We start from the raw sequence: 23,546 nt of genomic DNA, 5'->3' as shown, positions 1-23,546 counted from the left end.
ACCTAATGATTTCCTGGCTACCCCAAGTGCCCTAACACAAAATCAGTGGTGGACAAGATATATATATATATATAATTTGGAGGCCAGAGAGCCCATTATCCACCAGGGCTGCGTACCAGTGATCAGCTGAGACCCTGTTTTCCAAATGCATGCACCAAGCTCCATCCAAGAAGTAATGAATCGGAATCTCAGGAGTAGGGTTTGGTTGTGAGCTTTTGGGAAAGGCCCTATGATGGTTAATTTGGGGTATCAACTTGGCCATATTGAGAGATATCTAGATAACTGGTACTTACTTCTGGACATCTCTGGGACGATGTTTCCAAGAAAGATGAACATGGAGGTCAGTGAAATGAAGGGGGAAGAATCACCCTCAGTGTGGGTTGCACCAGCCATCAGCAGAGAGCCAGGATGGACCAGGAAATGAGGAAAGGGGGAAATTCTCAGGCTCTTCCTGTGGAGCAGGTGTGTTTTTTGCTACCCTGAGTATCAGACTCTAGCTTCCTTGCCTGGGGACTCTGGGACTTGCCCTGTTTGTCCTCTGTGGCCCTTGGTTCTGAGGGTTGCAGCTGAAGCTTCTGGCTTCCTGAACTGAGCCAGCCACAGGCTCTCCGGCTTGCAGACAGCCATCCCGGAACCTTCTTCTGTAACCTCCTTCTGTGTTGAACAGGTCAGGGGCAGCTGGGGTAGGCAGGAAATCATGGTCTCTGTGGCTGTGCAAGCCAATCCTCTGATAAATCCTCCCTTACAGATGCACACTCTATTGCTTCCATTTCTCTGGAGGACCCCGACTACTTCAGCCTCCAAGGCGTCTCCAGCAGGCAGTGCCCCCTAAGAACCACAGGGTCACACCATGATCTCATATTTCAAACTGGGGCAGAAGAGAGGATTTCCTATCTCTTCAGTCATTCAATGAATATTTACTGAGCACCGACCTCAGGATACAATAATGAATAAAACAAAGTCCATGCCATCATTGCACGGTTTGCTCACTGAGTCCTCGTAATAACTGAACATCACTTCCCTGCACCCCGCCCCTGCCTTTTTGAGATGAGGACGCTGAAGTACAAAAGGTTAAGAGGATACAAATAACCCAGGATGGTGGCGAGACGGAGCCTTGGCATTCCAAGAGGCACCTTCGCATCAGCAGGACTTACTGAGGCCTCCTGGGCACCCAGCCCTGCACTGGCAACTGTGTGAAGAGTGCATAAGGAATGCCCTCCTCCCTTAGAAAGGGGTGACTGGCAGAGGAAGAGCATGCCATGCCAGATTTCCACAGAGAAGATTCCAGAATGCCCCGTGTGCAGAATCCAGCCAGAGTGTAGGCCTGGCTATACCTGGAAGAGCCCCTGGGTGGCCATGCTCTTCTGGATATGTCCTCACCCAGACAGCCACTCACCCCTCCATGGAAAGGGGCAGAGTCATTCCCAGTGGAACAAATAGTCACCTTACTCTTCGGGCTTCAGGGAGGTTCCAATTAAGAGGCTAAAATGCAGCCCAGTGGTATTTCTAGCTGCAAGACGTGGGTAATAGATCATGAGCAAAGAGAACAAGGCACAGAGAAAATCCCACTGGAAGAGCAAACGGGATGTGATTCTGAGTCCCTGTGAGGAAGCCATTCTCTTGTTTGAGAGAGACCAGGACAAAGCCCGGAGGACAGCACACTCCCCAGCCTGCTGCTCCCAATGCTGGCCTATGATAACAGGCACGTTCTTCCCACAGAGGAAGAGCATGCCCTGCCAGATCTCCACGGAGAAGATTCCAAGGGGTGACTTGCAAGGGCTTCTGTGCAGACTTCATAAAACAACTTTGAAAACGCTGCACACCTTACCTGGTACCCAAGTTCTCCACAAATGGCTGAAACCATGGAATTTATTTCTGAATGTTGGTTCTGGGAAATAGACAAGGCTCCTTTAAATCTAGTGTCAGAGGAACCTGTCTTATCATCTTTTTTCCCTCCACCCCCACAATTTTTTGTTTTACCAAGAGTGAGCAGAAAAAGCAAAGATGAATATCTTAAAGTCAGGTTCAGGGGGCAGACAGACTCGGAGGCCCCTGGGAGCTCACCCCGCTGCTCACACGCTGCCTTTATTCAAAGCTGACAGTCCAAAGTTGCGGCTGCACCTCAAGGGCAGGAGAAAATCCATTATGAGCTTTTGATACCCAAAACTGTCAAGGGAACCCCAAAAGGCTGGAATAATAGATGTGAGCAATAACTATCCCCTATGGACGCACAGCCCTGCAAGGTGATGAGGCCAGTAAAAAACACAGAACTAAATGAACGTCGCCTGCAGTGATTTCCCTGGGAGAGAGCTAAGGAAACTCATGCAAATAGCTCTGGTGGTTTGTTAGGGGTAATGTGACCAACTAGGAATTAATGCTCTACCAGACAAACAAAATCCTCGTTTTAAATAGAAAATGATGATCGATTGGGTCAGACAGAAACTCTGGCATGTCACACGAGAAGTGTCCCCTTTGACACATAAACCACTTCACTGTGGGCCCTGGGCCTGAGGAGAACCAGGGCCTCCAGGGAGCTCTCAGTGTAAACCCACGTCAGAGCCAGGACAGGACTGCCGGGCTCCTGGGCTGGCTAACTCCAGCATAGCCCCTCAAGATGGCCATCTTTAAAATGCGTAAACAAAGGCTAGAGCTTATAGACACCAACAAACTGGCAGTACCTTCAGCAGAAGGAAAAAAAACACTTTGGGGAAATACTGGGCAGGAAGAAAATATAAACCAAAGACCATCAGCTCACACTTCACAGCCTCTGGTGGAAAGACTAGGTCCGCACCAGACCTCGGGGAAAAGTGCTATCCAAGCAGGGACGTGGAAGAAGTGGGCCCGACCCCAGCACAGGCTTACAGAGAGACACCTGCTATGGCTGGAATCTTAAATGTCCCCCTGAGGCCCAACATGGTATCGGCTTGGTCTTCAGCCTGTGATGCTATTAGGAAGTGGTGGAACCTTTTAAGAGGTGAGACCTAGTGAGAGGAAGTTAGGTCACCAGAATGTGCCCCTGAAGTGGGTTTTGGGATTCTGGCCTCTTCCTGTCTCTGGCTGCCATGGAGTGAACAGTTCTGCTCTACCCCATGGCTCACACCTCATGATGTGCTGCCTCACTACAGGCCCAAAAACAGGCCAGCCATACATGGACTGGAAACTCTGAAATTGTGAGGCCAAATAAACCTTTCCTCCTCTAAGTTGCTTAGCTCAGCTATTTTGTCATAGGGAATGGAAAGCTGACTAACACACATATGTGTCAAAGGGGACACTTCTCGTGTGACATGCCTTCTCTGCTCATTCTGTTCTAAGTCTCTTCCAGTACACTTAGACCTCCCCAGGTCCAGCTCAGAACCAGCTGTGAAGCCACTGAAGAAACTCAGAACCCAGCACCCTGGCGCCATGTGTCAGGAAGAACCTTGAAGATCCTCGGCCAACATTTCTAGAACTTCTTCCAATGGACCCTTTACAAAAGCACTCATTACTTTGTATCTCAAAATTCTTTTCAACTCCTACAGTTAGATGAAAACAAAAAGGGAGTCAGAGTTCAGTGTCAAATCAAATAGAAGCTGGGGTCCAAATCCAGCCATGTGGCCTTGGTCTCCACTGATTAAAACAATCAACCAGATGCAGCTAAAAGGCAGAAGCAATCCATCACAGATGAACCGTCCAGAAGGGCCAGCAACAGATAAAAGATAAACAAACAGTGTGGCTTGTATACACTGGAACTGTCCAAGGAAGGAAATCCTGACGCATGCTACAACACAGATGAACCTGAGGACATTATGCTAAGGGGTATAAGCCAATCAGAGAAGGAAAATGCCACATGATGTCACTCATATGAGATACCTGGAACAGTCAAATCTAGGTGATGGTAGTTGCAAGGTCTGGGGAGAAGGGACAATGTTGAATGGGTACAGAGTTTCAATCATGCAAGATCAAAAGTACAACATGAATGTACTTCACACTTTTAAACTGTACACTTAAAATTAATAAGATGGTACATTTTGGGTGACGTGTAAACTTTTAACAATTCTTTTTTTTTAAGAACATGTCTTAAATCAACACAACGATGCCTAACACCAGGGTTTGAAAAAAAAAGATTTAGGAACATAATGAAGGTGATCTAAACAAAGCACCCACACATAACAGAGGTTCAGATAAATGTGTGTATCTCTTACCATCTTTATCTTCAAAATAAGAAACTTTGGCTCAGAGAAGTGAAGTATTTAGAGGAGTGGTCCTGACAGTCAGGAACTCTGGAATCACATCCTGACCCAGCACAGGTCTCTCTACTTGACAGCTAGGGCAGGCTAAGGAAAGTCACCAGGCCTCTCTGAGACTCAGCATCCTGTGATGCAGGCAGCAGAATCCTCCAGGACTCAGAGGGGACCGTTCTCAGGATGAAAGTGTGTCAAGGGCACAGGAGAACGCCTGGCACATACTTGCCTGAACTCAATGGCATTACCAGGGCAAAGTGGAGACAAAACCAGGACATCCAGATCACCAGGCCACTGCCCTGACCCTCCTAGGCCAGCCCACCACCCCAGCTGCTCCCACCAACTGGTGCATCCACCTGCGAGGACTACAGAGCCCTGCCAGCCCGAGGCCTCTCTGCAGGCCAGCTGCCCACGCCTGCATACCCTCACGCCCTCAGCAAGGACCCTGGGGCATGAGACCCACACTTCTGGATGCTCCCTCTGAGCCTTCATCCCAGAAGCTCAGGGTGAAGCTCCGAAGGCTCCAAATCTGTGAGCCTGTAAGGAAACAGCAGGGCCCAGGCAGCTGCCATCTGGGATGCCTTTCCTCTCTCCCCTTTTCTTCTACGTGCCTATTCCCATATGCACAGAGCGCAAAAGGTCAGTAAGCACAGCCCCATCTTGGCAATCTCAGCCAAGCTGCACATTAAAGGGAATCTGACATCTGCACAGAGATGACTGCCAACTCATTTCTCCCTCCGTTAACCTGGTAGCCCAGTGCAGCCACCCGCCGGGCTCAGGATGCCAACCTTTTCCATCACTCACTCTGCAAAGGAAACCCAGCCCCGCCCCTCTGCCGGCTGTTCCCCCATGCCCACTCCACACCCACCTACACACCCCTAGTGGACATTTAACCGCAACGACACAAGAAATCAAGATGGGCAAACGGCAGCAAGTTGTCATAGAACAAGTGAGACCTGGACCTGCATCCCAGATGTGGAACCTCAGACAAGCAACTACCCTCACCACACCTCAGGAGTCTCACCTGAAGAACAGGATCACCCACACCCCAGCCTCCCAGTGCTGCTGTGAGCATCAGTGACCAGAAGGTCCTGCCACTCCCAAGTCCTGTCCCCTCCCCTGGCTCTGGCACCAGCAAATAAATGCTGCAGCTGGAGTTGGGCCCCACCTGCCCACCACCCCTCAGCCAGAATGAGACACCTGGTCCTGCCTGATTGGGAAGAGGGGGCAAGGGCAACCTCCTGTGTGGCTGGAAGGAGAGATGTGGGGGAGGAGGGGGTGTTTCTCACACAGGCACAGCCTCTGTCCCCAGCAGCGAGCGGAAGAGAGAAGCCACACAGCTCAAGAAGACGACATCGTGGAGAAGGATGCAGGAGGGGCTGGACAACAGGCCACAGGGCAAAGGAAGACGCCTCTCACTCTGCCTGGAGCCTGCGCTGCAGGGGGACAGTCATCAGGGAAGGCCACCCTAGGGAGATGGCCTCTAAACTGCCCGGGAACAACAGGGAGCACCTTGCCAGGGGAGGGCGTTTACAGCAGTCACCGCAGCTGCCCAAGGTGCCCCGCCTCCAGCGACACGGCAACCCCATGCCGTCATCTCACCTTTCCAGGGCTGAGGCCTGGGCTCCCCCCCAACTAGATCGTGGTTCTTCCTGATGCAGTGGCTGCCATAGCAGGGCCATCAGAACCACGTGACCACAAGGCTGAGTGCCAGCTGGACACCCGGACCCCAGACGAGGCAGTGTGGGCACAGAGGCCACACAGGCCTGGGTTTAGACCCCAGCTCTGTTGTGTGTCTTCAGGGGCCACCATGACATTGCACCTAGGCTCAATGTTACAAAATATAGGCTGTTTTTGAGACAGTTGTGTTTCTATTAAAATAGCAACTCTATTGACAAAGAGGGGGGCAGTCTGTGGCCAATATTACCAAAAATAAAAAGATAATCAAAACAAGGTTGATGATTAAAGTTCCTCTTATAGCAAATACCTATTCCACATCACATGCACCGAGTGCTTCCCACACACAGGCTTTTCCAGAATAACCTCCTTTAACCCTCATTACTCCTACTTATTATTGTCCTATTTTACAGATGTGAAAACTAAGGCATAAATCTATTAAGTTGCCCACGTTCAGACGGGCAGGAAACTCATTGTGCCCAGTTCACCTGTGGCACTGTGGCCAAAGGGAACCCAGGATCCAACTAATTAGGATCCAAGTCCCAGCTCTGCCATCCCATGGCTGCTTGACCATGGGCAAGTCATTCCTTCAGTCTCACTTCCTCATTTATGAATTCAGCCTCACTGGGTCACGGAGACCATTAAAATACGATGAGGAAGCACCTGTCACAGAGAAGGCTCTCGGTCACGCTGGTGTCTTTCTTTCCTGCTCTCTCCAGCCTGCCCACCTGCGCCCCACGGAGGCTGGTCACGCCCAGACAGTGCATCCCCGTTTCAGAAGGGCTTCTGAGCCCTGGGGAACTTCACTAGGAATAAAAGGGTGATAGGAATACTTTTATTTTTGAAACACTGTAAGTCAGAGTTCCTGAGCTTAATACACCAAAAGCAACCTGGGGAGCTGAGGTAGCCAAATGCATTGTCTAGCAGGCTCGAATTAGATGACAGGTTTGCTTGAAGACCAAGTAAATATGTGACATCTCACATCTGTCAATCCAGCAAGATGAAAGCCTCCCATATTTCCAGGCAAACGGGAACCCCGCCTTCCGGAGGACGCCACTCCCCATTTTTCTTCCACTGCCTGGCGATGGCCTGTGATGGAATCTTCTCTGAGGGTCATTGCTGAGAAAGAGGCAGAGGAGGGAGATGGGAGGCAGAGAACATCAAGGAGACCCTTCAGATCACTGATATCTGTTCAGGCCCTTGCAGGTGGCAGCAGCTCCTATTTACCTCGATAATGCTGGAGTCCCCACCGGTGCCCACAATTAGCCCAGGGAGGATATGGGGCCCCTGTTCTTAGGAGGGTTACAATAAAGAACTGTGCTCAATACAATCAAGTACTCCAAGCACAGTGCAGATTAAAAAGTCCACGTATGATAAAAACAAGAGGGGAAGTAGGGAAAACAGCTTTGCTGGGGGAAGCTATATAGGTGAGGGGTAGTCAGCCTTGTATTGAGCCTCCAAGCCTTCCCTTGCTGCCCTGTTCATCACGCTACCCCCGGGACCAGACAGAGAGACTCAAACCCGGATGATGGATGGATGGATAGATGGATGGGTGGGTGGGTTGATGGATGGGTGGGTGAATGGATGGACGTATGGGTAGATGGATGGATGGATGGATGGAAAACTGGATAAATGGATGGGTGGATGGATGGATGGATAGATGGATGGGTGGATTGATGAATGAATGGGTAGATGGATGGAGGGATAGATGGGTAGATGGATGGGTGGGTGGATGGATGGGTGGGTGGATGGATGGGTGGGTAGATGGATGGACAGATGGATCAATGGGTGAATGAATGGATGGGTAGATGGATGGATGAATGGATGGGTAGATGGGTGGATGGATGAATGGATGATGGGTGGATGGATGAATGAAGTCTGAATGGATGGATGGAAAACTGGATGGAAGAACAGACCAAGGGCTCGCTTTGGAAGCTGCATGACTACCTTGAGTCAGCAGTGGGAGGAATGTGGACTTAACTAGTCGACTGAAGACCTCGGAACAGGCTTTCCCCAGCAGTCCGTGGCCATGTCTCCCTGTTCCTTTCCTCAGAACACAAAGCAGTCCTCATCCACAGGCCCTGAGCGGCACAGTCGCTGCCTCGATTTATACAGTGCTCCCAATGAGGCCTCATCCTTTGGGACCATCTCTCTAGCTGTTTCTCCACGTATCTCTCCTGGACACCGCTAGCCCAGGTCTGCTCCTAGCCCAGGTTCCTGGCCCCTCTGCCAGGTTGGTTCACAGTTTCTGAACACGCCACGGCATGGATGTCAGCTCCACTCAGCACGCAGAGCACATTAGAATGACCACCACAGCCCTCCATGGCGGACCTCCATGGTGGACAGAGCTGTGACCTCCGCTCCACACCCATGCTGCACAACCCTCCATCAGCTGTCCCTTCCCATCACCCCAAGAGTTAAAAGAGACCCTCTCACTGAGCCAGCCTCAGGAAGGAAGGCACGGCTGGGAACAGGGAAACGTCACCAGACCCACGACCTTGCAACCGTTGGTGCCAGCCAGCCAGACTGGGGATCATTTCAGTTTGGCCTTCTCTCCTTCCCACCCTGACCTTGAAATATTTTCACCGTTACACAAAGTGGGTTTTGTTTCATTTGTTGTGTGGCATGACAGAGCATCCTGGTAAGGAATATTGGCATTTTTTTTTCAAAGTGACACTTACATGGCTTCATCTCATGTAAATAAAAGCTTTCCATCTACCTGAGCCATTTGACGGGAACAGTGAAGGCAAATGGGCTGTCCCCTTCCTCAGGATGTGTAGTGGGCAGCACCATCTCTGGGGACAAGTCCGTAGAACACTGGGCTCTTATTTTTCATGGCCATGTCCACTGCTGTATACATGGAAAACAGAGAGAAATATGTAGTTTCAAACTCTGGGGTCAAGCAGCTTTCTCTCTGGGGGAGAATCTAGCTACACCAGGTTCTTGCTGTAAAATCTTTAAAGTAGAGAAGCTGCCCTGACCCCTGTACATCCACCTGGGGTTGAGAGGATGGACTGAACTCATTCACTCTGGAAGGCATCTGGAAACTGCTCAGCGTGTAGTAAGCACTCAATTAAGGTGAGCTGTCATTATTATTCAGACGTGGCATAGTAGAGAGCTGTGGCATCCAGTGTGGGAGGACTAGCCACATGCGGCTGTTTAAGTTAATTAAAATAACTGAAATGAAAAAAAAATACAGTTACTCAGGGGCACTAGCTACATTGTAAGTCTTCTTTAACCGTCTATGGTTAGTGGCTCCTATACCGGTCAGTAGAAACAGGGAGCATTTCCATCACACAGAACGTTCTACTGATAACACTGGTATGGAGGTAAACCAAGGGCTTGAATTGGATACATCTGTGTGACCTTGAGCAAGTTTCTTACCCTCTCTGCTATAATTCAATCATGATGAGAATTATCTGTATGCAAGTGCTTATCCATACAGCGACAGTCAATACACTAAATGTCAATCTACTAGGGAGGAGGAAGGGTCATGGGAAAATTAAAGACTTAAGAAAAAGCAGAGTCCAACACATAGCAGACAGTCTTATCACCAAACATTCACAAAGTACCTACTGTGTGCTAGGGACTCTTTCAGGCACCAGAGATTCATAAATGAAGAACAAAAGCTTTGCCTTCCTGGAGCTCAGGGTCTCAAATGAGGTGCTATTACTGTTGGTGCCAACAGGAATGCCAACGTGACCATCTTCACCACCACTAAACAGTCCCAGCAATGAAAAAAAGCATCCAAACCAAAGCTGCCCACAGGGAGGTGCCAGGGAAGGGCTCTGGTGCATGGAGCACGGAGGGCAAGGGAGGCGGATGAGCAGGGTGCTGGAGGGGGCCTGATAAGGCCCTCGCAGTGAACGGGGCTCTGGGTGGATCCAGCATTAAGCACCCTCGGCTGAATGCATGCGGCTAATCTGGGGAGCCGTTGCCAGGCGACACTAATAAATGATCATGAAGCAGTCTGCAAACAGTGTTATGTAGAAAAGCCTAATCATCTGAACAGGCATCCTAAAGCCCAGATGATGGGATGGAGGTGGCCTTTGCACACATGCCCTCTGCCTTCTATTCTGGGCTCTGCTCTGACTCACCCTGTCAGCTGGGTCTGCTCCCTCAGCTCAAGGACCAAACTGCCTTTCACCAGCTCTGGACAAACTGAGCCACCCAAGACCGAGGCGTCCCACTGCCCAGAAAGCTCCCGCCCAGCCCCTGGGCTTGCCTGTGGCCTGAGCAGCTGCGTGCTGGTGCTGGTGCTGTTACGCACCAGGAGGAGCTTTGCCAGGGGCAGACAAGTGGCACCACACCCCTGCGTGCGCTTCTATTTCCAAAATCTAAACGCTCTCGTCAGTGGGTCTTGGCTCCCTAAATCAGAATGCGGCCACAGTGGACCACGGCATCTACTTCTTACCAGGGGGGTGGGCCTCCACAAGTCACTTCCAGCCCCCCAGCCTCAATTTCCCCTTTTGTTTATGAAGGAAAACTTCATTTTGCTCGACCACATTAGTAGTTGGGTTAAACAAGATAAAGTGTTTCTGTTAGTCTCGATTGCGTCACTATACCAAAACACCTGAGGCTGAGTACTTTATAAAGAAGTTGATTCAGCTTAGTTTTAGAGGTCCCAGAGCATGGCAACCACATCTGCTGGCTCCGTGAGGGACTTCTGGTTACATCACATATGACAGACAGCACCATGGCAGAATCACCCAGGAGATGCAGAGATCACATCGCAAGACAGAAAGCCAGAGAGATTCAAGGGCCAGTCTTGCTTTTATATAACAAACTACTCTTAAGAGGCTAGCTTACTGCACAAGACCATCCTTTCAGAGGATAATGTCCCCAAGGACATAGTCACCTTCCACTTAGGGCCCACTCACATCACCACATGAGGACCAAGCTTCTAACATGAACACTTGGGGACAGGCTCACGCCATATCCAAGCCATAGTAGTGCCCAAGAATTTGGAGCTCACACGCATTCTATGCATGCTGAGCAGGGAGACAGGAGGAGGGGACCCGGGTCAAATCCTGAGTGTGGTGGCATCTACCAGGGCATCCTACCTGTGCCCTGCCCAGCTCCCAAGGTTATATGGATCAGTCCCACTCTGTGCTGCTCTCCTGTCCGTCATCTCCCCAATTTCACCATGACTACGTTGCTCTTTGTCTGCTGAATGGAATATGAAGCATGTGGAAATTCTCTGCAGTAATTCACACCAGTGGCCCCTCCCCTGGGCACAAGCCTTGGTTCCAACCACAACTGAGCAGGAGCACCTGGGACATGATGGGTTATGCAGGATTCAGAAATACACACCAAAACAGATGACCAAGCATTGATGCAGGAACATCAGTCCTGAATATCCGACTTCAAAACACACAAGACCCCATCTAAGGTCCTCCGGTGCCTAATACTCTGCAAGGATTCCAGCTGGGAGGTGGGAGGACAGGGCAGGAAGGACGATGCCCCCCACGCCCTAGAATGATCTCCATCCGTCTCCTCCCCACTGCCCCCAGCACCCACCCCACGAGCCTCCTCTCGCCCGTGGTCCTCCCTCAGCATGTCCTTAATAGAACTGCGGGCCACTGCCTTCCCCCCAAGTGAACGCTGCCCACTGAAAAGTGTTTCTGCAGACTTTATTTTAGACTCTCTTATTTCCCGTCCCTTTCTCGTGGCTGCCCAGCCCCTGGTTTAATCAACCAGAAATCACCAGTCATGTCAAATTCCACTCACTGTGTGGGTCCCGCGCGTCCCCTGCACAGCAGGCTCGTCATACAGATATGACAGTGACCCTGGCTGACTTTGAGAGGCTTGAAAATAAATGGCAGGACTTCAAGGCAGAGGAGTGAAGCACAGAGCTAAATAGGCTAACGCAGGACTTCAACAGGAACATGAGAGACGCCAGGAATTCAGGGCAGCAGTGAGGACTCCAGAGAGGAGGACGCAGAAAGCAGGGTCGTGAGCCGGGCTGGAGAAAAACGAGCAGAGTTTAGCCAGGGAGAGTGAAGGGGGGGCTCCCTTCATTCAGACACAGCCCTGACTGAGGCTCCACTCCAGCCCCGCTCTCAGGACCAGGCTCCCCCTGGAGCCAACCCTGCGGAGCCACCTAAGATTTCTGCTGCACCCGCCCGATTTCCCCCGCCACTGGCTACTCGGGGCTTGACATGACCCTTCGGCCTGTTCGCCTTCCCCGCTCCCTGAGCCCTGACCCAAAACAGCACTATCGGAGTTGGCATTAGTGTGGCAAGACTAAAATTAGTACTGTTTCCATAGATATCTAGACTTCTCTGAAGCAAATCTGTTTGGCTCCAACTGGAAACAACACACACACACACACACACACACACACACACACACGTTTCCATTCTCGCTGCAAAGTAACCCAAGGGTCTGGAAAAGCCAAGGCTGCTCCTGTCTGCAGGCGCCTCCTGGCCCCTGGGGAAGGGAAAGAGGAGCCTCCTCCCATCTACGTAGGCAGTGGCCATCTGCCCTCCTGGACCACAAAGCACCGGGCAGGACGGGAAAGGAGGGGCGGCAGCCTGGGAGGGCACTGTGTGTCCAGGCTGTGGCTCTTGCTTTGCCCTGGGAAGGTGTCCTTAGGGAGGCGGTGTCCTTCCTCCCCACTTCAGAAGAGGCCGCTCAAATAAGGACGACCCAACAATTCACTGGCCCAGGATGCCAGGCCACGTCAGGTGAACAGGTGGGAGGCCGAGCTTCAGAGAGCTTCAGAGGGCCATCCACGGGCCCAGCAAAAGGGCAGGCAGGTGAGGGTGGGCTACCGCAGCCACGGGCACTGCTCCTGCCAAAGGGCACCATTCTGTCCTAGGTCCTGCACTCGGTGCTGGGGGTCCACTCACTCCATCCCAGTTATGGGCTGAAAGGTCGAGGTCCTAGCCCCCACCCCCTTAATGAGGGTGTGACCCTATCTGGAACAGCATCCTGAGAGACGCCAGGATGTGACTGAGATGAGGTCATCCTGGAATCGGGTGGCCCTCAGCCCAGCATATAATCTCCAGCATATATCTCCAGCTATAAGGAGATAGCCATGGGAGAGAGACCCACGGGGAGGCCACACACAAAGCCAAAGTGTGACACTCCCACAGGCCAAGGAGCCCAGTGGCAAGGGCAAACACCAGACCCCAGGAAGAGGCAAGGGAGGGTCCCCCACAGGCTCAGAGGGAGCAGGCCCTGCCAACACACCGGATCTCAGACTTCTGGCCTCCAGGACCACGAGAATAAATGCCTGCCCATTTGTGGCCCTCTCACAGCCGCCCTGGGAAAACAACTCAGTCCTCATCACAGCTGTGTGACATAGACTTGGGCACCGGTGGGAGCTCACAGGATGACCCTGAAGCCTCATCAGCAACAAACAGAACTCCGCTGTCCCCCACAGCCAGTGCCTGAGGCTGGCCCATTTTAAAGGAGAGGAAGCTTAGGCACAGGGAAGTTAAGAAAATGACCCAAACTCATACAGCTTGTATGTGGTGGAATTTGAATTCAAACCCAAACCCAGAATCTGTGCTCTTGCCTACTATAATACCAAGTCATTTGCATAAACATTTAATGAGCACCTATTGTATGCCAATGCTGTCAAGAAAGTTTCTCCTTCTGAGGCTGAACACCACCACCCTCCCACCTGTCTCTTCCTTTCTCCCTCTCTCCTGCTTTTCCTTCTCTCTGCAACTTTTCCCTGAAATACTGATTTTTTTCTCTCTGCATGAATCCTACCATCAACAACACCAAATCTTCATGACTACTCATTGCTAATGAAGGAAATGTGGTTGGTTGATGGCCTTTAGAAAACAAAAATTCAGGTTAGAGCCTGAAAGAACTAAAGTTAACAACAGTTGCTAGTGGTAATGTGATAATTTAGCTCAACTATCCCAGCTCCAGGAAATTGGGTCTGTTTCTAAATCAACAAAAGAAAACTGCACAGGGGAAAGTTCTGGGGGACAGAGGTGGGCATGGGGGTGGGGGATGCTCCAGAGGGCTGACGGAGAGGGATCTAGAATGGAAGGCATCCTGTCCCCCATCAGCCAGCCACTCGCCCACCCACAGGGGAGGCCACTCCACACCCAGAAAGTTTCTCCTTCTGAGGCTGAACACCACCACCCTCCCACCTGTCTCTTCCTTTCTCCCTCTCTCCTGCTTTTCCTTCTCTCTGCAACTTTTCCCTGAAATACTGACCCTTATGGGACCCCGTGGCTTTGCAGAACGCAGGCTTTGACTGGACCCTGCCTCTGTCTCCATCAATTACCACATCAGGTGGGCACAGGAGTGTGGGTGCCTTAGCATCACCAGATCAAGTGAACAGAGCACCCAGAACCTTGCCTGGCACAGGGAAGACACACAATAAATGCCACCCACAATGACTATTAACCTAGTCCTCTCCATCAAAGAATGTAGTGCCCTGCCTGGGAACAAACACGGCAGCTCATCCTCCCCCACCCCCACCACCCTCACCACCACGGTCAGTGGCAGCCACAGCTGGGCAACAATCACTGGCAAGTCCTCATGTCCTGGAACCTGAGTTTCCATATCTATGTCACAAGTTCCCATGGAATTTAAGGACCCAACGGGAGGCCCGACCCAGCTGTGCCAGTAGCTGGTCCTACGACGGGCAGGGCGCAGAGTCTGGAACTGACCTCGCTGGGAAAACAGACTGGAAAGCCTTTGACATTAAAACTGAACCCTTTTAACAGACAATGTGCCACTCACCTCTGCCCGGGCCGCCGCCAGCAAAAGGAGGGTCCTTGAGGAGGGCAGGGACTGGGCTGCCTGTCCCAGCTGCGAAGAGATGATTTCCAGTGGGGAGACCCTGTCCCCATGAGAGCGCACAACCTGGCTCCTGACGGTCTGACTTTTGTGTTTGGCTTGATTATTTCTGCCCTACCCACAAAAGCCTTTGGATCGGGCGTGCCTCGTTCTTTTTTTAACCCCCCTGGCATGAGCAGCGCTGGAGACAGGCACGCCGCTGGCTTGAGCTGTTCCCGGACTCATGAGACGCACCGTGGAGGCTATTTGTGTAGCCTGTTTTGAACAGTGTCCAGGGGAGCACCCCGCTCCAGGCTGGGCACGGAAGGCCGGAATCCCTCATGGGGACCCTGCTGGGAGGCTGGGGGACAACAAAAGTTGGGCATGGGCTGGGGTTCTGACCTCCAGACCCCCACGGAATCCCTGCGCAGATGGCGCTCAGCAGGCCCAATGATGAGCCTCTCCCCTGCACCCGCCTGGGAGCCCCGGACCAGCACCGGGAAGCTGCTGCGGAGCCACTGTCGGCCAACAGGGGGCCTCAGCGAGCCCACCAGCAGGGCTCCATGGGTAGCCTACACTCAGCTCAGGCACCAAAGGATGCCTCCGCTGTTCTAGTTCGCACATTCACGCGCCCTTCTTCACCGTCCCCAGCCTGCCTGCCTGCGACTCCCCTCTCCTCCTGGTGCTCCTCTCTGCATCAGGCCTAGGATCTGCCTCCCACCTCTGGTCCTGCCCCACCCTCTGAAAGCAGGAAGAGCCAAGTTCAAGTCACCCATTTCACCTCCCTCCTCCGGCTGCTGCTCCTCCTCACCTCCCAGCCCTGACAGCTCCCTCCTCTGCCCTCCCTGACAGTTCTCTCTCCCTCCTCCTCCATTCCTGTCCTCTGATCCAGGAAATGGTACACTCTTGAAACAGGCTGTGCTTTGTCTTCTTAGCTTTGTCAAACTTGAGGGTTTGGGGGACCAGGCATCTGGCCCCGGCCACAGGTGCAAAGATCAAAGCCTGGGTGTTGGCCTCTGGAAGGCGCCATGGTGACTGTCCTCCCATGTCAGGGGCACCCGTCTTCAGCCACGCAGAGGAGATGGGGTGCGAGGGTGACCTGTTCTCAAAACTTTTCCCACCAAGGCCTCAGGGCCTGACCCAAACAATTAAACCATGTCAATGCGACAGCAGAAATGGAACAATTTGCTCAGTAAGCACCAGCTATGCTTATTATTTTAAATGGATCATGAAATAAGAGTATTTGCCCTGTTTTCCTGAAAGTATTTTAGGGACACAGGTATCTTGAAATAAATGTCACCCTCAGGTGGAAACTCAACCAAGCCTCTGATGGCTCTGCCCTCATTCCCTGGGGAGCCAGAGGGTCCAGCATCTCTGGTTTGAATTCCAGCTCAGCTGCTCAGCTGCTGTGAAATGCTGGGCCAGGAACTTAGCCTGTCTGTGCCTCAGTCTCCATGTCTGGAAACAGGGACTGACACACTACCCACTACATCTAAATGCTCAGAAGACTGTAACCATCCATCCCAGTCTATGAATGATCATGGGCCCATCAACCTGCTGGGCAGTACTCTAAGTGCTTCACATGGACTAATTATATTTTTACAACTTCAGGAGGTAGGGATCCCCATTTTATAGAGGGTCAGAGAAGTCAAGCAACTCATCTAAGGTCACACAGCTAAGCAAAGGATGTGGACTTCACCCCAGGCCTCCCAGCTCCAGAGTGACACCACACAATCTATGATGTTATGTTGGCCCAGTGGCCAGCAGAGGGTAAGCGTGGACTCTTGGTTCACTCAGGAGGATTCCCACTGCCTCCAGAAGGGTGATTTTATTGTCTTTCTGAATTAAATTTCAGTCCCCGGGACATGGAACCTAGCACAGTGGCGTACATTTCCGCCCGCTCCCCACCCCAGGACTGCGGGATGAGGCAGGCTGGGGGAACTGGCTGCCCGTGGCTATTCGGGTCAAGCGGCAGTCTCCAGGCCAAAGGAGCTGGGGGGAGGAGGGGCAGGAGGGAGCTCCATTCCAGAACATGGGCCAAGTTCTCTTAGGCCAAGGCCAACTGCAGAATGACAGCCACCACCTGTCCCTCCTGATCAGGGAACCGTGGGGGCAGAGAGCCACGCCAGAGAGCAAAGCTCCTCTGCCTAAAACACATATGCCATCCTGGAGCATTCCAGGGGGACTCCAGGCCGGGCAGGGCTGCCCTCCTCAGCGGGTCACGCCTGCGGCATCCCCTGAGACTGACTCATGCTGAACCCCAGGCAGCAGACCCCGCCATGCCCTGCAGCGGGGAGTGAGTTTACTGGCACTCGGACACGGAGCACTTTAGCGGGAATGAGCTGTTTGACTTGTTTGATTGGGAGCTGCCCTGGCCAGTGCCTGAGAGCCCTTGTCCCCAGCAAGTGGGGGTCAGAAGTAGAGGAACCCACATGCTCCCTGGCCTGAGACCTCCTGCAGCCCCATCCAGGATGGACCCTGCCAGCCACGTCACTCTGGCAGGTGAGAAGCGGGCTTCAGTCCCCCTGGGCCTGGGCGTGCCCCTGCACCTGGGCTGGTTCCTCCACAGCCCCAAGCCAGGTACCCCCAGCTCAACGTGAAGGTCCCAATCTTGGGATTTTAGATAAAAGGTCATAGAAAACAATGTATGGGATGGTCGAGAAGGCAGCTGTTGGAGCACACAGCTCTCACCTCCGGCCTCGAGTCCTGGGTAAGTCACAGAACCTCCGGGAGCCTGAGTTTCTCATGTGTTCCACGCCCCTGGAACCAGGTCAGAAGCCCTGGAGACCATCAGGAGCACAGGAGTGAACACCTGGACCCCACCCAGTCCCCATGGCAGTCCCAGCCATCGACACTGTGGGCCCATGAAGCCATCTATGGGGCCCTGGGGATGCCCCACCCCTGACCTGTTCTTTCTGCACTCTCCTAGGTACCATGCTGCTTTTCAATTTAAAAAATCGACAGGAAAAAGGCTTTGCCAGGGGACATATCCGCTGGCCTTTATGACTGTCCTCAGCTCAGCAGGAACTCTGCATCTAAACAGGCAGGTCATGTCTCCTCCTGAGCCCCTTCCCCTGGGCCACATCTATAAAGCCAACCCCAAAGTCACGAAGGCCTCTGGGGGTTCCTGGCCGACTCAGCTCCTCCCCTCCAAGGCCTCCAGAGCTGCTCACTGACTTCCATCGACCCCTCTGAGCCTCTCCTGTGTGCCAGCCACTGATCTAGACGCGAACAAGGCTAACTTCTTTTAAAAAAGTTCATTTTGTGGGCCTAAAGGGAAGGGACCGAGTGCCCAGGTGGTACAACTGCCATAAAACTTACTCTTAACAACACTGCAAGGTTCAGCTGAGGGCGGAGGTTCCTTTGGACCTTCGAGCTCCAGCCTCTCTGGAGTAAGCTACCAAGTCCCGGCCAAACGGAAGCCCAAAGCCTCCTCCATGTTTTTTTTCCCTGAGGATTTCTTGAGGTAATGGCACCACAGCACTCTCAATGTGAGTCCCAACCTTACTGTGTGACTCGGAGAAAGTATCTTAACCTCTCTTGCCTCAGTGATCCCGTTTTCAAAATGGGAGAGATGATTACTTCCTAGGGTTCTGGAAGGATTAAATAAAATGGTCCAGTACGATGTGGAAAACAGTGCCTGACATAAAATAAATGCTTAATACACTTGAGCTGCTACTACTATTCTCAAGACTTCTATGACTTCCCAGGGATTCCCCTCCTCCTCTGTGCCTTTCCAGGAAACTCATCCCAGCCTCCTTTTCCGGTAAAAATCCAGTTACACAAAGCATTCACTGTGGTCTCCACTGGCCATTTATCTCTCTGTTCCTCACAGGAGGAGCTGCAGAAGAGCGACGGATGGAGAAAGGGATTGGAAAGGATAGGGGAGAACGGAGCAAAGAAGTCACCCGCCCTGCAGAGTCACCTTATCTGTGTCACTGGTGCCCACCAGGAGCCACCCTGTCCAACATGGCGGCCAGAAGCCCTTGCAGCTACTGGAAGACTGAAATACAATTCGTCTGAATGGAGCTTTGCTGCGAATTAAAATATACACCAGATTTCAAACTGTTATTAAAAAAAAGAATGCAAAGTCTTGAGTTTGGAGATATTGTGGTTATACTGCATTACATCCAACATAGTCTTAAAATTAATTTCATCTTTTTTCTTTTTTTTTTTTTTTAATTTTGCTACTGGTAAATTTCACATCACACGTGTGGCTACAGTCCCTTCTCAAAATGGCTTTCTATTCAAGGCACTTTCTTCCCTCAAAGAACTTTCCTTGTAGCTCACAAGAGAAAACGTCATGTCTCAGTAGGTAGATACATAAATTTCAATTTGTGGAAGTCAAAACTCGTCCTGGGAGGGGTGGCGGGGCTTGACTGAGGTCATGTGGCTGAAGCAGGGGCAGCCACCACTCACCTGGATGTAACCAGATGCAGGGCCTAATTTCCTTCCCCAGCACTAAATCACCTAATGCTTTGCATCCGCTTGTTGAACCAGCACCTCTGCAGGTCGCTGCCCCAGGAAAAGACAAAGAGCCCGTGTGTCATCACTTGCCACCAGGCTCACTGATGGTGGCTGTGTCTTACAGGGCAAGACCTGCATCTTGGAGCTCAAGCTGACTTCTCCATAAACTCCGTGTCGCTCTCTCCCTTCTCATGAATCCAGCTGTCCCTTCCTTCAGTCACCCACGAATTAAGACACCGTCCACCCTGCACTGACCATGATGCACTAGAGTCCCTTGCTTCCCCCTCCGTAGCCCCCAACAGTGTGCACCTCTTCACAGGAGGCTACGCCTGACCCCACAGGCCTCCTGGACCCCTGGCACAGTGTCACACTGTGTTGGGAATCACCCAGCGCCATCTGTGGATTAGATGAATGAGACGGTCGGCCGACCCACCCCTCTGATACCCTGCTCCTCGCCGAGTCCCTTTCCCAACCAGCTTCCCTCCTCCGAATTCCGATGTTCCTCCCCACGGGTGGCGTTTCCACCCATCTGTTTGCCTGGAGGGAGGCCAAGTGCATTGCTTTTGATGGTAGCCTGGTAACACCAATTGTCACCTCTTCGTTTTTATTAATTGCTGGGTTAATCAAGCACTTCACATTGTGTCCACCCACGATAACATGCTCTTATTTCTGCGGTGGCCAAGAAAACAGGTTTAAGCTGAAGCAAAAAAAAAAAAAAAAAGAGTCCTGCAGCCTTTAGGGCCCAGTACGACTGTCATATTTTCCAGAATATTTGAGCCCAGGAAAGGCCGGGTAGAAGGTCTTGATCAAAATCTAATCTATCTACATGTTCCATGGGGTCAAGAGCAGAGGGGATATAACCTAAGGTGTGACGTCTCCTCGGCCAGTGATGGTCCCATGAGCTGATGTCCTCAGTCCCGCTTTCAGACAAGGAAACTGAGGCTGGATTGAGAAATGTACTAGATACTTCCACAGACCCCAAAGTTGGAAGACACGGGAGATCAGGACCGTTCCTGATCAGTGCACAAGTCACAGCCCATCCCACGATGAAGGACCAGAAGTGCCCACCATCAGCTGATACAGATCTTGCCTTAAATCCTAGAAAAATTGTCCATGTGGACATGGTCACTCTGCTTCTCTTGCTTGTGACACAGACGCTCTTGGTGTGACTGCACCGCTCCACCTCCCACCTGCCCCACTATGTGTCACGCTATGCATTGGGAGCACAGCAGCAGAGGGATAGAAGAAAAGGAAGGATGCATTCCATGTGTCACGATACTTTTTATTTGAAGGACTGCTGCATGCTTAATGCACTTTTGTATTTATCTCTAAGGTGATGTGCTCGGGTCATCTATTGCAAAGAATCAATGTCATCCTTCCAAACGGTCCCCTTCCACTTTCCAAGTAGCTTTTCTTTTTTTTCCAACTTTCAATAAAGATGCCACGGAGGCTGCCAGGCCAAAGCACGATGACATTCCCTGACAGGCTCCCATATGGAAGCTCGAATGTTCCAGATGCCTTCCTGTGTACCAGGTTTCCAGAAGCACAGTTATGAGCCCCCTGGGGCCGGAAAAGGAGCATCACACACAGACACGCGGCCCGGCTTACTGTCTGGCTTAATGAGCAAACTGCTCAGAGCCCGCAGCAGGCCCGGGCCCGGGAGGTCCCTGCACGGGGTCACCAGGTGAAGTCACTTCCAGCTCTCCAAAGGAGCAGGTGGAAAACTCAAAAGAAATTGGAGCATCTGGAGGGAGGGCGGGTCTACACCTCCCCACCAAGAGGACTCTGAGAAGCCGGGGGTAAAAAAGCACCAGCACTAAGCACTACAGTGGCGTTTCTCAAACGCAGGGAATAAACAGATCCTTTTAAAGACGGAGGGGAGCCTGGCTGAAAAGCACAAGTCTTATTTTATGAAAATATGTTTTCAATGGCAAATTAATCAGGGCAATTTTTTTTAATGTCATCAAAACATAAATGCCCAATTTAATTAGTTCTGTTGAATTAGCAGCGCTCTCTCCTAGGACACGCAGAATCGAGATCCAGGGATTGCACTCGGGGAGAGACCCCACTACAGTGTTCCACCCTTTTAATCCTGGGGTGTTCAGGAAACGGGCTTCACGGTATCACAACAAGGGTTCAAGAGGCTGCTAAAGGAACAGGCGCCCCAGAGTGGGGTGACCACCTTCCTGGTAGGAACGGACACACAGTGGTACAGAGGACTTGTATCCCTGGTAGCAGGTGGACACTACACATGTCCTCAGGTGACCCTGCACCCAGTACAGACAAACGCCGTGGATTGAAAGCCTCCTCCGACAGAACCTCGGTAGAGTGGGTAGCGATCCACGCCCCTTCCTCCCCAACGAAAGGGCCCCCTTCAATTCTCTCTGTCCTTCTACTCAGTGAAAAAGGCCAGGGACCTTGGACCCAGGAGAGGCCTATGTTGAAGGCCAGTCTGGCTGTATCCAAATCATGCCCCACAGCTCCCACCTCTGCCCTCCGGGGGGCTGGGGAGAGGAAGCCCAGGGCAGCGGGCAGACTCTGGGCAGCAGGGGTCGTCAAAGCTCAGGAAAAACGCAAAGATAAAATTCAGCAGGGCAGCAATGGCTCTGTCACTCATAAAGCCTGACCCGCAATCCTGATCTCGACATATAAAGGGTGACTGGGGCTGGAAATAAGGTACTTTGCAAGTGAAAGTTTCATGCTTTCCACAGAGTAGCAAAACGCACCTGATAACCCCACGTGAACCCCCCTAGGAGCCCGTGAGATGGGATGGGGGGGGCAGGTGGGGCCCTGCTCACATCCGGACCAGGACTTCCATGACTCCTGCTGCGCCTCCCCCTTCTCTGTTCTAATCACCCAAATTACAGGGGTTGACAGGCAGGCGGAGCGCTCCTAATGTATCAGTCTGCAATCCAATTTTTCTCACACTGGATCCCAAATCCCTCCTGCCCCTCCTCAAATCCACAGGGCGAATTACGCTGGAAATGGGAAAACTCCTCCCTCCCGCTGGGCCCGGATTCCAAATCAGAAACAGGGGCAGGCTGGACCAGAACCTTCAAACTCCCGGCCTCCAACTCTGGAGGCGCCTGTCCAGCAGGCAGCGGCTGGGATCTGCTTCAGCCTCAGCAGCAATGCACCTTTCAGCATGACGCGATGGCAGGGGCAGCGCAACAACCTCCAGCACCAGGAGGTAAGTAAGGGAAGTGGCCCTCTGCTCCTAGGCGACACTTGGCTACCGTGCAACACTTGGCTACCGTGCAACACTTGGCTACCGTGCAACCGTGCTGGGACGTTCCAGCATCATCATCTCCATTGTAGAGCTGAGAAAATCAAAGTCAATGAGCTGAAGCAACTCACCCCAGGATTAGAGAGAAGGTAAGCAACAGAGACTCGGGCTCAACTCTTTGTCGATCCCTTAATAACCCATCCTGGCCCAAAACACCCTCATCTTCTGTCTCAATGACAGCAAGCCCCTCCTCTGTAGTCTCTTTGCTTATATTTTGCTATCTACAGACAATCAGCAACACAGGAGTAGCCAAGCAATCCTGATAAATACGAGCCGGCTCCTGCCTCCCCTCCAATGCCCATGAGCCCCTGCACAAATGGGCCTCACCTCCTCTCTGACATCATCTACCACTACTTTTCTGGGGATTCTCTCTCTCCCAGGCATATGACCCCCTTGTGGTCTCTGACTGAGCAATTGAGAAGTGACCTCAGGGCCTTTGCGCTTACCTCAGCCTCAGCTCTTTCCCCAGATAGCTCCATGACTCATTCCTTCTTATTCTTCAGGTATGAGTTCAAACCACATGCACAACTCCCTGTTGACCAACCTTCTAAAAACAGCAAGCCTACCCCACACCCCTCCCCCCGGCCAGGGTACTTGTCATCAGAGGAGGACAAATGTTCTCTTTGTGCAGCTTGTTCATCTGCTCCCTTCACGTAGCTGAAAAGCTACCGGAGGGAGAGACTCCTATCACTGCATTTACCAACAGCCTCTCAATCTGCTCACTGAGCAAACGAAGGTGTGGAGGCCAGTCCACCAGAGTTGGTCCCCGCTGGCCACCCTACCCCAAGGAGGAGGCTGCTGGCTCAGGGAGGGAGCCAGGGTCAGCCCCAGCCAACACGGGCTCCCCGGCACCCCTGAACTCTCTCTCCAGGCTGCTGGGAACACAGGACTGCAAAGTCATTCTACATTTGCAAAGGTCACCTGGGTGGCCCTATGTCACACCCCTTTCCTCTGAGTGTGCGCTTCACATGGCTCTCGAGGGGATGAGGCAGCTGGAGAAGCTGCCCACGTGTCAAGCTCCACATCCCCTCCACAGCCTCACACGGTGCCTGCCAAGCAAGGGCCTGCCGTGGGGAGACTCGTGCCACCGCCAGGAACCCAGAGTTTGGCTGGAATGTCACAACTATGCTGGGGACAGTGGGGAG

At 52.2% G+C, this 23,546-nt stretch overlaps 1 protein-coding gene across 2 annotated transcripts in view; it reads right to left on the bottom strand.

Annotated features, from left to right (window-relative positions):
* Nucleotides 1-23,546, bottom strand: part of Large1 (LARGE xylosyl- and glucuronyltransferase 1) — a 493,847-nt gene that overhangs the window by 441,824 nt on the left and 28,477 nt on the right. Inside the window, exon 2 of one of the 2 annotated variants that reach the window (XM_071609558.1) lies at nucleotides 8,617-8,747. The exons of the other annotated variant lie outside the window; for it this stretch is intronic. Coding sequence (XP_071465659.1) covers nucleotides 8,617-8,690 — 74 coding nt within the window. The 5' untranslated portion in view covers nucleotides 8,691-8,747. The remainder of the gene's footprint in view (nucleotides 1-8,616; nucleotides 8,748-23,546) is intronic. 2 annotated transcript variants of the gene reach the window in all.

The sequence above is a fragment of the Marmota flaviventris genome, chromosome 3, assembly GCF_047511675.1.
Source record: "Marmota flaviventris isolate mMarFla1 chromosome 3, mMarFla1.hap1, whole genome shotgun sequence".
In the NCBI taxonomy this organism is placed as follows: Eukaryota; Metazoa; Chordata; class Mammalia; order Rodentia; family Sciuridae; genus Marmota; species Marmota flaviventris.
Note: the sequence above shows the minus strand (reverse complement) of the source record. Positions and strands in the feature narration are given on the sequence as shown.